At 43.8% G+C, this 13092-nt stretch overlaps 1 protein-coding gene across 1 annotated transcript; it reads right to left on the reverse strand.

Moving 5' to 3' along the window:
* Positions 1 to 4832: 4832 nt before the first annotated feature.
* LOC124695100 (probable receptor-like serine/threonine-protein kinase At4g34500) lies at positions 4833 to 8014 on the reverse strand. The gene is made up of 5 exons (XM_047227986.1): positions 7455 to 8014; positions 6071 to 6175; positions 5837 to 5959; positions 5247 to 5757; positions 4833 to 5121 (listed from the first exon to the last, which is right to left on the reverse strand). Exons 1-5 carry the CDS (start codon positions 8012 to 8014, stop codon positions 5014 to 5016), a joined length of 1407 nt encoding a protein of 468 aa, XP_047083942.1. The 3' UTR covers positions 4833 to 5013.
* Between the last annotated feature and the right edge of the window lie 5078 nt (positions 8015 to 13092).

Raw genomic sequence — 13092 nt, forward strand, 5'->3', positions numbered from 1 at the left:
AGTCCATACCTTTCAAAAGTAATATAAAAGCAAAGTATATAACAAACAACGACCAAATAGATCACAAATTAAAAGTAATAACCAGGGTGGCGTGTGCGCTGCGACGAAAACTTCTGTGTGCATGTTTGTTAAAAATGAACATCAGGAAAGGACAACAGATTACTCACGACAATGGCACATGTAGAAACATTCATGAATCAACTACGCCTGACATGCCATGCCAAAACGAGATGTAGGCGGCGCGGCGAAGCGCGCATCTTCATCTAGTTCTCTCTTAGTTTAACCAAATTGCCCCCACTATATGTATTTTCCATTTCTAGATAGAGTCATCTGTCTACACACCCATGGCTTTGTATTGGCTGACATTGTTTCTGCTTACTCCCTCCATTCCATAATTCTTGTCGCAAATTTCGGAAGGAGTACTAAAATATACCGGTATAGCCATTATTGTATGATAATATTCATAGCATCTTCAACAAAAGGGATGTCACCAAATCACTTTTGAATGTTTAATCCTCGCGATTAATTACCTGGTGTCATTTATTTTGTGAACCATTGAAAGCATTGAACAAATAATATCTCGCTAGTTTCCTCAAGGCACTGCAATATGAGACACTCACTTTTTTTCTCAAGTATTTCTATGTCTGAAGTTCTTCTCTTCTAATGGATTACATATACAGACATTAATATTGTGACATGTTTAAAACCAATTTTACATAATATTTTTTGATATCTGAGTGTTTTAAATAATTTATTTTGTTTCTCAAAGCTGGACGGGCGCGGCAACGCCCGCCTCCATGGTCTAGTAGAGTAGTATTACCAAACGTTATAGCTAGCTTCCTACCTGACATGTCAAGTTAATTAACATAACTAAGAAGTCTTGTTCGAGAATGGATTTTTTTAGCTCGGTCTACATGTAGGCCGTTTTCTGAATCTATAAAAAAACATTTTAAACATGTTAAAACAATTCAAAAAAGACTACGATATGGATAATACTGTAATCTATAAGTGTTGCAAATTTTTAGAATGAAATATATGCTGTATTTTAGGCTAAAAAAATAAAAAAATCTTGATTTCATTATCGGTGAACAATACTGAACAGTACACTAAAATCTAGATTTTGTTATTTTGTGAGATTTTGTCATTTTTAGTAACAACAAAATATAATGTATTCCAATCTGAAAATTTACACACTAATAGATTACAACATTATCTATGTCTATGTATTTTTTAGAATTTTCTAAAACTTTGATTTTTTTTAAGTTTGAATAAAGAATAACAAAACATGGCTACATGTAGCCCATGCTACATTTGAGGTTTCCGGTCTTGTTCTTCATTTTCTACTTCATCCATCCCGTTGCTTCACTAGTATGATGCAATCTTTCTGAGCAATTTGCACATCATATACCCACTATCAACCTAGAAACTCATTCATTCCCTCGTACATGTTAGTGTCGCAAATGGTAGACACAGGAAGAAACTCATTCATTCTCTCGTACAAGATGAGGGAACGATCGAAGGGCATGAGCAGCTCAAATCATATATTACCAATTATTATAAATGTCTGTTTGGTGAACCTGTGGAATGTAATATATCCATGGATAAATCTAGGATTGACGACATCCCTCGGGTTTCACTGGAGGAAAATAGTTTTCTCACTGCCCCTTACTCGGAGGAGGAAGTGAAGAAGGCGGTTTCCAGATGGAACATAATAAAGCTCCTAGTCCAGATGGCTTTTCAGCTGAGTTCTATCAGAACTTCTGGGATATTATCAAGTCGGACCTGATGGAACTTTTCAATGCACTCCATGTCGGTCATCTTGAGATTTTTTGTCTCAACTTTGGTGAAATCATTCTACTACCTAAGGTTAATGAAGCAGAACGAATTCAACAGTACGGACCGATATGTCTTCTTAATATTTGTTTTAAAATATTTACTAAAGTTGCTACAATAAAGCTTAATTCAGTGGCTGATCAGGTAGTACGTCCCACTCAAACGGCTTTTATGCAATGAAGATATATTCTAGATGGAGTTGTCACCTTGCATGAAACCATTCATGAGTTACATCATACGAAGATGAATGGCATAATATTAAAGATTGATTTTGAAAAAGCTTATGATAAAGTTAACTGGTCTTTCCTCCAATAAACACTCATGATGAAAGGTTTTTCAACTGAATGGCGAGCTCTTATCCATAACTTTATTTTCGGAGTAAGCGTTACAATCAAAGTCAATGATGACGTTGGTAATTACTTCCAGACGAAGAAAGGTTTACGGCAAGGCAACCCATTATCACCCATGTTATTTAACACTGTGGCTGCTATGCTAGCTATTATTATAGAGTGTGTTAAGGCCGATGGGCAAATTGAAGGGGTGGTCCCACATCTTGTTGATGGCGGACTTCCCATGTTTTAGTATGCTGATGATACGATTCTGTTTATGAAATATGACCTTGAGAAAGCAAGAATCTGAAGTTAATCTTATCAGCTTTCGAGCAATTATCGGGTTTGAAAATTAACTTACATAAGAGTGAATTCTTTTGCTTCGGTGAGGCCAACGACGACGCCAATCTATATGATGAGCTTTTTGGCTGCGGGATTGGTCAATTTCCTATTAGCTATTTAGGCATTCCAATCCATTTTTGAAGGCTTAGGAATGCTGAGTGGAAGCATGTCGAGGAGCGGCTTCAGAAGCACCTTAGAAGTTGGAAAGGTGAATTGCTATCCCTGGATGGAAGGCTGGTTTTAATCAATTACGTATTAACCAACATGGTACTGTATATGATATCCTTCTTCCAGCTGGCTAAAGGAGTCTGGCATTGGTTAGATTTTTTCTGATCAAGATTTTTTTTGTCAAGGGGATAACGCAAAAAAATAAATACCGGCTAACCAAATGGAGTGTTGTCTGTCGGCCAAAAGACCAAGGTGGGATTGGTGTTCATGACCTTGAGGTTAAAAACACAACCTTATTGGGTAAATGGTTGGCAAAGCTGTTAACCAAGGATGGGGTTTGGCAGACAATACTTAGGAGAAAGTATGTTGGCTCACGTGTGGTTTCTGAAGTTTTTTGAAAACTTGAGGATTCTCACTTTTGGGCTGGCTTGATGGCAATGAAGAAGCACTTCTTCCCTTTTGCCTCTTTCACCATTAAGGATGGATCTGAGATTAGGTTCTGGGACGACAAATGGTTGGGTAATATCTCGCTTCGAGAACAATATCCAACTTTATATAATATTATACACCACAAGGGTGATACCTTAGCTAAGGTGATGGAATGTAACCCACCTAATGTGATGTTCAGGAGAGATCTTGTCAGGCCCCGGCTGACTGCATGGAACAAATTGCTACATCGGTTGGCTTCCGTCCAATTGTCACAAGGGGCAAATGAGTTTCGTTGAACCCTAACAGTGAATAAAAATTTCATTGTGGATTCTTTGTATAAAGCGTTGATCCAGCTTTTACAGCCGGTAATTAAATTTTATTTTGGAAGATGAAGATACCGCTAAAGATAAAAGTTTTCGCATGATACCTTCGTCGGTAATCCTTACTAAGGATAACCTTGCAAAACACAATTGACATAGAAGTAAGAAGTGTGTATTTTGCCACCATGATGAGACAATTAAACACTTATTCTTCCAATGTCACTTTGCAAGATCTATATGGTCAATCATCCAAATAGGTTCTATCTTATAACCACCACAAAGTGTTGCCAATGTTTTTGGTAATTGGTTTAATGGGGTGAATCATAGGTTTAAGATACTTATTCGGGTGGGAGCACTTGCCATTATTTGGTCGCTTTGGCTATGTAGAAATGATTAAGTGTTTAATGATATAAATTCTTCTCTTATGCAGGTTATCTACCGGTGCAGTACTTTGCTCCGTTCAAGGTCGTCCCTTCAGCGTATGGAGAATCAAAACCTATTTACGAAGGTGTCTACATGGTTGGAGGACATGGCGAGGGAGTTTATTACCCAACATGGGTGGTAACATAATCTCAGGATTGGTCCGTCGCGACCGTAGGGGTCGATACTGCATCACGATGTTTATGTATTGATTTTTTAATACTCTTTGTTCCTTGGATTGTGTGCGGCTGTGTGCATCTTCGTTATGCAGAGACCGGGTGTAATGCTTAAACCTTTTAAGTAATAAAATACCTTTTATTGAAAAAAAAATCAACCTAGAAAAAGTGATAAAAGCAAAAGTAGATCTGATCTTCAGAGCATTTGTGTACTATAATCAGCCTATTTATATGGTTAATGATATTTTATAGCTTAATTATTGTCTATATGGTTAGCGACACTGCAAAAAAGCTTTCTCCAATGATGAGATTGTTGGCAAAAGCTTTCTCCAATTTATAGAAACAAGTTTTTGGAAGAACCAATTTTTGTTTCCTTTTCTTGAAAAAATATCAGTCCATAGAATGGATGACTTCGGCAGTTAATTGAAGATGCACAATGCCAAAATGAGCTTTAAGTTCTTGTTGCAAAAATATTATTAAGTTATTGAGAGGTTATATTCTGAGTTCATGTAGTGCCTCAATCTTGAGATACTGTAAGTGCATCAGAAGTGTGTGTGATATGCCGCCGAATCAGTAATGCAAAGATTTGATTTTTATTGCTGGCAAACCTGATCGTTGTGTGGATGAAAACCTGGTATTTAAACCCTGAGTACTGAACAACAAGAGTTGCGGAAGGGAATTAATTAGGAAGGGGATTGAAGTGAGGGAAGTGGATTGGGTGAATGGGTGATTTCACCAAAATCTGGTGGGTTAATACGCAGGAAAACTCTTCAAACCCGCTATTTGTTTATAAACCATAATATCATTGCTAGCAACAGGTATTGTCCCCCACGGTATTACAAAATCAACAATAACCAAATGCCGGTCATGTCAGCTACGCATTGCTACGGCAAAAGACCATAAATCCAAACCGAAGAGCGCGATAAGGAAACAAAAATGTACACCACAGAGAAGAAAAGTCAGCTCAGCAGCCCTCGCGTCAGGCAAGGTGACCGCTTATCTCCACGTCGATTTGTCCGCGTCATCGGCCCCGGCCTTCTCGGCCAGAAGCGACGTCCGCGCGTTGGTGGACGGCCGGTGAGCCGCCCTCGGCGAACGGTGCTCCTGCATTGTCCCAAAACGAAGCATCCATTTGTTCAGCTATTTGATCAATCCTGATGACATTGGGTGATCGAGCGAGCAAGGTATTGATCATGCAAGGGAGAGCACGGAAGAAGGGATGAACTCACGGTGCGGAAGGGGAAGTCGTCGCCTTCGAGCATGTGGACGATCTGCCCCATCTTAGGCCGCTTGTGTGCGTCGGAGTCGATGCAGCGGAGGCAGACGAGCAGCACCCTGTTGAGCGCCCTGGGCGGCGGCGCCGGCTGGATGCGCGGGTCGAGCAGGTCCTCCACGCGCCGGCTCCCCACCACCCCCTTGAACCACTCCACCAGGTTCACCTCGCCGGGCGGCCGGTTGTAGTCGACGGGGCTCCGTCCGGAGACGAGCTCCATGAGCAGCACCCCGAAGCTGTAGACGTCGCTGCTCTCGTTGAGCATCCCCGTCGACGCGTACTCGGGGGCCACGTACCCGAAGGTGCCCATGACGCGCGTGGTCACGTAGCTGGAGCCGGGGCCGAGCACCTTGGCCATGCCGAAGTCGGAGACCTTGGCGTTCCACTTCTTGTCCAGGAGGATGTTGCTGGACTTGATGTCCCTGTGCACCACCTTCGGCTCCAGCCCTTCGTGCAGGTACGCGATGCTGCACATTGAACACCATTAATCAGCTTATGTGATCGTCCCGATCGCGACGTATGAACGAACCATTGAGGACGACGAACCCTTTGGCCGTCCCGATGGCGATGTTGAGCCGTGTCTCCCATGCCAGCGGGCTGACGGGGCCAACGTCGCCGTGCAGCCACTGCTCCAAGTTGCCGTTCTCAACAAACTCGTACACGAGCATCCTGTGAGCGCCATGCCATGATTGCGTTAGGCGTTACCGCACACGCTAGTCTGTCAGCTGTGGTTCCGATCCAAAATATTCTGGAGGTGGAAGATTTCAGAAGCGTGCTTACCGTTTAGGCCCTTCCGCGCAGTAGCCGATGAGGCCGGCGAGGTGCTTGTGCCTCACTCTGCCGATAGCTTCAACCTCCACCTTGAACTCCTGCTCGGCCTGACCCCTACAAACCACCATTTGTAATTTCAGATCAACACATTCCTTACCTGTTTAACATATCACTGCATCAATGATTATGCAGTGCTATAGGTAGTTTCATCAACATCCTTACTGTTGCTCCATTTTAATCGTCTACCTAATTGCCTTATTTGGGACTGTCTAGTTTCATCTTGGGCGTTGCTTATCAAGGACTAGGCTTTTCTGAATGACTAACGAGCGTGATGTCTGAACCTCAACTGTAAACACACTGAACCCGTGTGCAGGAAGGAACGGACATTTACCCTGTTGCGCATGTGTAAATCTTCAGCAATCCATGTGCATGCATGCACTTGGTTCACTTCAAAGTTAAAACAGCTGCAAAGATGTCACATACATATATATTTCTGATTGGATATTTATGTGACCAGAAAAGGAGCAAAGTTTGGTCATCCCTTTGCCTTTTCTGTTGCTTTATCTTTTCTTGAAAGTAAGGACATCAGATCGATTGGTTCATATGACTCGCCGACGCCGACGATCTCCAGTTCGCAACTAACTAAGTAGATGGATACATACGTGCCATCACAGAAAAGCACAAAATGAGCCACCTACTCATATCACAATCATATGTAAGCGGGGAGGAAAGAAAAGCAATTTTCGCCATTCTCTGTAGCATTGACTTAACGCGAGGGATAGTGTTCTCTAACTACATTGATGGAGTACAATAAATTTGATTCACATGACAACGCAGACCAATCTTATCAATCAGTAATCACACATATAATGCTAAAATAAGATGGGGTGTGAAAATGCTCTGCAGTTTTATTTTCAGTCAAATGGCACCAGAAGATTCTGAACACCATATCTGATATCTGCAAAAGGACAAACTGGGGCTTTATCTTAACGAAAGCACGCTTGCCTCAAGTTCGTTTTGGCCTTTTTCATATGACCAGGTAACTGACGGCAAGCTTGAAGCCACGCCAACAGGAGAACTACACCAACCGTGACTAATTACCAACACAAGCATTTAGTTCAGAAAAGCACAATTGTACATATGCACTGTCGAAACCCATGCCGGTAAACAGTGCCGCTACAAGCTTCCGTCCATTCAAACATTTACACCAGGGAACAAAAATGTACTATGGTGGTTAGTTGTTTTTCATTGCGATCGTCTATTTGGTTTATCTAAGGTTAAATTGTACTTTCATTTCTACCGTGTTAGGATAGGATGAAAGCGAGACAGAGTACTCTGGTCTGGTCCAACAAGGCAGTACTGCAGTAACAACATGAGGGGGGCGAGTACTCACTTGTGATCGAACAGGAACTTGACGGCGACCACCTCGCCGTCGGCGAGCACGCCGCGGTACACCGTGCCGTAGCCTCCCTCCCCGACCACGTTCGCCTCGCGGAACCCTCCCGTGGCAGCCTCCAGCTCCTCCAGCTCGTACCACCGCCCCCAGCCCATCTCCACCCCGGGCGCCGCGCCGCTGATCCTCCCCACTTTCCTCTTCACCGGCGAGTCGAGGGAGCTAGCCGCCGCGGACGAGCTGGCCACGTCGGAGGAGCTCGTGCCGACCTCCGCCCCGCCGACCTCCACGTACTTCGGCTGCTGCTTGGGCGTGGAGGTCGGGAGCAGCGACGAGCCAGAGGAGAGCGCGTGGTCGACGCGCGAGGACTGCGGCCGCTTGGCGCCGCGCCGGCGCGTGAGGTACGCGGCGATTGTTGCGGCCGACATGACGAGGACGAGCACGATGGCGGCGGCCACCGCGATCTCTAACGGGGTGGACAGGCCGAGGAAGGACTTCGTCCTGGCGGAGGCGCCGGCGACGTCGACGGAGGCGGCGGGCGGCGGTCCGGCGTCGTCCATCGGGGCGGTGGTTGGTGGGCCCGTGTAGTCAGAAGGCGGGTGGCGAGGTGAGGCGACGGAGTGGAGGGTGGTGTTGGAGGGAGCGTGGCTGCTTGCGCCGGTGTTATAATGGAGTTATGATGAGTTGTGCTCTTCTTGCTAACGTTGGTGGACTCGGTGTCCCGTGGCCCCGTCCTACATTACTCCATTGTTTCTTCGTGCTCGTTCACGGCCATGCATTGATTTTTGGAGATTGAATCATTTAAGTTGAGATTGGAGACGTATCAACGAATTCATCCCTGTATGACCTATTGCGAGGGCTCCTATTGATAACATCTATTGCATTAGTCACATCAGATGCCAACTGTGTGAAATGAAAATACTACCCATATTAGCTATGACCAATGTTTTCAGTATCAAGTTATTAGTTACTATTGTTATTAATAACATCTCTTGCATTAGTCACATCCTTGTTAAAAAAAGTTAGTGTACAATTATGGGCCCTAAAGACCCAGAAGCTGCGTTATATTCCAGTGGTGGAATTACATTTTACAGGAAGGTCTAAAAAGTAAAGAAAATTATTATCAGGACCAACAACTTTGCAACAAGAACCCACAAGAAAACCAAGAAGAAGCAACCGGGTCCTTCTCCTTCTTCTCGACGTCCGTGTCAGCACCATCGCTTGACTACCGGGGATGGACCACTTGGAGCAATGCCGATGTGAAGCGCTCAGACGGAGAGGATGAAGATCCTCCGCAATGGCACCATGCCTGGAGGAAGAGTAGTCACGGCCATGTGACTGAGGAGGGCCACCCTTCGGCCATGAGAAGCAGGGGCAAGATGGCGTCGTCCGCTGTGAATCCCCTACTGAGTAACTCTGGAGAACTTCCGTAGCCCAAGATACCTGCACCGCCGATCGAGAAGAAAGCTTCACGTCGCCAATTCCTTCACGTCGCCATCTCCCACTCCGTCATCACCAAGATGGCCAACCCGAGAAGAAGAGCGGCCGAAATCTCTAATATATGCACCGCAACTGAGCTTATTTAGGTTGCCGCCGCCGAAACCCACTCCTAGCACCATCATCCTCCATGGACAACCAGTGGCAGAGCAAGGAGGCTTAACCCCGATGCCGGCCGTGAGCACCAAGAAACGGTAGAGAAGTGGCATCACACCATACTCCATATAGGTAAAAACACGAACACTAATTCTACTGCTAGTACTATTACTGTCTACTACGTACAAGGTGCTAGCCTTCTCTCCGGCATCCCCGCCGGAGGAGATGAGAAGAGGAGCCGTTAAGACACTGGAGACTCTCAAGGGCGGTGGAAGAGAGAGATGAAAGGGGGAGAAAATGAGATTTTTGTACGGTAATATAGGAGGGAGTAGTGCAATACCGCAAATGCTGCCAGTGTACCTATGATGATTGCATAATAATGCGTTTATGCAGTGATGGTGACGATCCTGTCATTTACCGGGGAGAATTGTGAAGGCAGTCGGGCAGGCCCAAATTGATGATGTCAGTCGGTGGTCCAGGTCCACGGACGGATAGCTATCTTCCTTTGCCGTTGGATGGGAGGCGTGTAGCTTTTGTTTTGGCGTGCTCTACGTGTAAACGGTCGTTGGAGGTGGGGCCAGGGAGCGCTCTGCCTGGATCCCGGGCCCACCTTATACAAGCGATACCCCGTGAATGCTGTGCCTCGGTCTATTCGGGCATTTGATTGCGCAGGGGCTATTCATTTATACGGAGCACTACAGGCACATCTACAGCATACGACGATACGAGCCGCTGGCATTGATTCTGGATCGGCGGGGAGCTGCATTGTACTACTATATATTTGTATTGTCTTCTATCCACAGTGAAAGAAAAGATTAACACAGAATACTCCATGGCGAACCGACGATGTATATACATCTGCAACAGCAAATCCTTGGTGGATGTGGCTTCCTGCGAGAAGCAACACGGGTTCCGGCTCGCTTGTGCAGTGTTCTCAGGCGTCACGGGCTCACAGTCACAGCCCCGAGTGGCCACATTGCCCCACCAAGAAGTTTGAATTTGTTAATCAGCCCAATTCGATCAAAGATCCTACGGCTTCTTTTGTCAGAAAAGACGCACACTAGCTATGTTATTTAAGCTGAGGACTCGTCGGGAAGCTTTGACAGTGACAAACAAGTAAGTTAGGTTAACACATCTTTTCGGCGGATTAGTTAATTGCTCACCATCAGCGTTCAGGAGGTTCTCTGGTGGGGTGAGCATCGTTGGTGCCGGGAAAGCGATGCGGCGAAGACACCAACGGATTCTGATTGAATAAACGAGTGGCGTGTCTTGGCTTGGACAGCAAGCGCGCAGAATATCGGGGAGGTGTGTCCCCATGCTCGCGGTTTAGTTTAGTGGCTAATTGGGTTTAGGAATTTAAGTTTGTACGGAAGCAGTGCCAAACTTAGAATTCCACTGAGTTCACATACTAATTGTTTTAGCCACGTCAGGATGATAATTGGCAACAATGATTCATGTCTTCGGTTAAGGGTGCCAACTATTCTTATTCATTTACAAACGTATGTACCACATTCCGTTAACGGGTACACATTTACCTTTTTTTTGTTGATATTTACGTAAATCTTCTTGTACTGTACTCCCAATGTTTCAAACTGATTGATGTTGTAGTTAGGCCTGAGCATAAAACTGAAAGTTCTGTTTGATTTTTAGGTTCTTTTAGTAATTCGGGCAATCATTATTGTTATTTTGATTTCCGTTTAATTATGTTTCGGTTTTTTATGTCCACCCCTAGTTGTAGTTTTATTTTACGTACAACTAATTTAAATTTGACCAACTTTTAGAAATGCATATCAACATCTAGCACAATTTTTTAGTTCTATAACATTATTCATGCATAATGCTCCGTACTATAACCTTCAAAATCCACCCCCTAAATTTTTGACACCTTTTACTATAATTCTAGTCCAACTTAGAGAAGTATTACTTTGGGAAAACCTAAACCATCGATTATTTCGGAACGGACGGAGAATCATGTATTTTCTTGCGTTGCATCTTAGAGTGTGTTTAATATGTAAACGTTTAGTCAGAGAATACCTAAATGATAAAAGTATCACATACAAATAAATAACAAGTCCTAATTGCCTCACACCAAAACATGATCGGTGGCATCATCCTCAACATGCTACAAACTAGTCCAGGAAGAATATCGAACATACTGTGAGACCCGAACAAGCCTGAAATTTGCTCCAACAAACACCGGGTCAATAAATTTACCTTTAGCGCATAGGCGTTGTCCCTTTGCAATGAGAGGATCGAAAGAAAATCGCTTAGAAGTAGGGACAGAGCTGCCTTGAGGGGATTTGGGTAGGCCGGCCAAAATGAAATTTGGAAGACTCTTCTCCAATAAGTAATAACTACTACCTCCATTCCATAGTATAAGGCGTATTTCATTTTCTTTGACCGATGCTTTAACCAAGAATTACTCACTTAACATGTGCTTATGTGATAAAAAATCACAATCATAAGGAAAGTACGTTTAAATAGGAAAACAATGATATCAATTTTATTTCATATAAAATACATATAAATAGACTAATTACTAGTCAAAGCCTTGGTCAACATAAATGAAGTACGTCTTATATTTCGGACCGGAGGTAGTAATACTTATTTTAAGGATAATAACCCTCTGTAATAGAGAAAATATAGAGATATCCCCATTGACACTTTTTCCTACCTTTGTCCCTGCGTAGTAGGCAACTTGAGCACACGAACTCAAGAGATCCAAGTCATTTTCCCAGGTTAGTTTTATTCATAGTAATAGGCAAAGCAATAGAGTGGCTCATTTTCTAGCTTGTAAGGCGGAGGGACCCCATACCGTTTGGATGGAGGATGCACCATATTTTTTTAAGTCTCTCACGATGATGTAACACAGTGTTCGCTAATTAATAAAGTCGCCATGATGGCTTTCCCTTCATAGAAAAAACTCAAGTGATCTCGTCGAGAAACCTTACAAGGACGCGCCTTCACAAGCTCCTTGTCAACGTCGAGGAGCACACCACCAGATCCACGAATGAGTTTACCATCTCACACAACATCATGTCCAACATCCATACCATGTCATCGCTTGGATACCAAAACCAAGGATCTAGTGATGCGTCACACGTAAAAATCGGGGCAGCCAGTTTTTGTTTAGTCACAGACTTTGTTTCAGTTTTAGTTCTTGTGGTAATCCTGAAATTGTTTCGTACCGTGTTCTGCTTTAGCCTCCGTCTCATAGTATATGACATGCAACTTTTCTGCATGGTTCAGGAAAAAACGAGGACAATGGACCAACTTTAGAGCGAACAGAAGGATCCATGGCATGACCCTGCCTTCCTCTCTTAATATATGATGACATGCAACTCTCCTGCATGGTTCAAAAAAGATCGAGGCCAGGGATCAACTATAGAGCGAACAGAAAGATCAATGCCACGGATTCTCCCTTTCTATCATTTACAAGGAAGAGGCACACGCATGCGCTACAGCGCTAGCATCTTGTGGTTGTCCTCTCCAACTTGTACTTTGGACAACTTTTCGTGCACATACCATTTATTTTGCTTTAAAAAGTAGAAGTAATGCGAATTTTTAGAAAATGCATATTCCTAAACCCAAAGATACTTAACCCACTTCAAAGTTACATAGTTATCCGACCTCTAAGTTAATTTTTCATTATGATACTCGTTATCATTGTGTGTAGTTCGATCATTGCTATTATTATTCTTAGGATATGTACTTTAAGGAAGATGACGCAACCAGCATATTTCAGCAACCACTGTAGTAACGGCACACTATTCAGCTTCAACACTTGATCTAGAAACGGTAGGCTATCGATGTGAAGACCATGAGACAAGACTATTGCCCAAGAACACACAAAATCCCGAGGTAGACCAACATGTATCTAGACATCTGGTCCAATCAGCATCCGAGTATGCAAGTGGATCGCGAGAAGAGGATGAGTGGAGAATAAGACCAAGACCAAGGATGTCTCTGAGATAGCGCAAGATGTGTTTGATGAGTATAAAATAAGAGACACGAGGATCCTGCATGTGGAGACACACTTGTTGAA

The sequence above is a fragment of the Lolium rigidum genome, chromosome 3, assembly GCF_022539505.1.
Source record: "Lolium rigidum isolate FL_2022 chromosome 3, APGP_CSIRO_Lrig_0.1, whole genome shotgun sequence".
Classification (NCBI taxonomy): domain Eukaryota; kingdom Viridiplantae; phylum Streptophyta; class Magnoliopsida; order Poales; family Poaceae; genus Lolium; species Lolium rigidum.

Excerpts from the sequence above, each read along its gene's own strand:
- LOC124695100 (XM_047227986.1), bottom strand. The coding sequence starts at position 8,014 with ATGGACGACGCCGGACCGCCGCCCGCCGCCTCCGTCGACGTCGCCGGC. Across the intron at positions 5,960-6,070 it reads TGCGCGGAAGGGCCTAAACG|GATGCTCGTGTACGAGTTTG; the intron begins GTAAGCACGCTT and ends TGGCGCTCACAG. Across the intron at positions 5,122-5,246 it reads ACGACTTCCCCTTCCGCACC|GAGCACCGTTCGCCGAGGGC; the intron begins GTGAGTTCATCC and ends GGGACAATGCAG.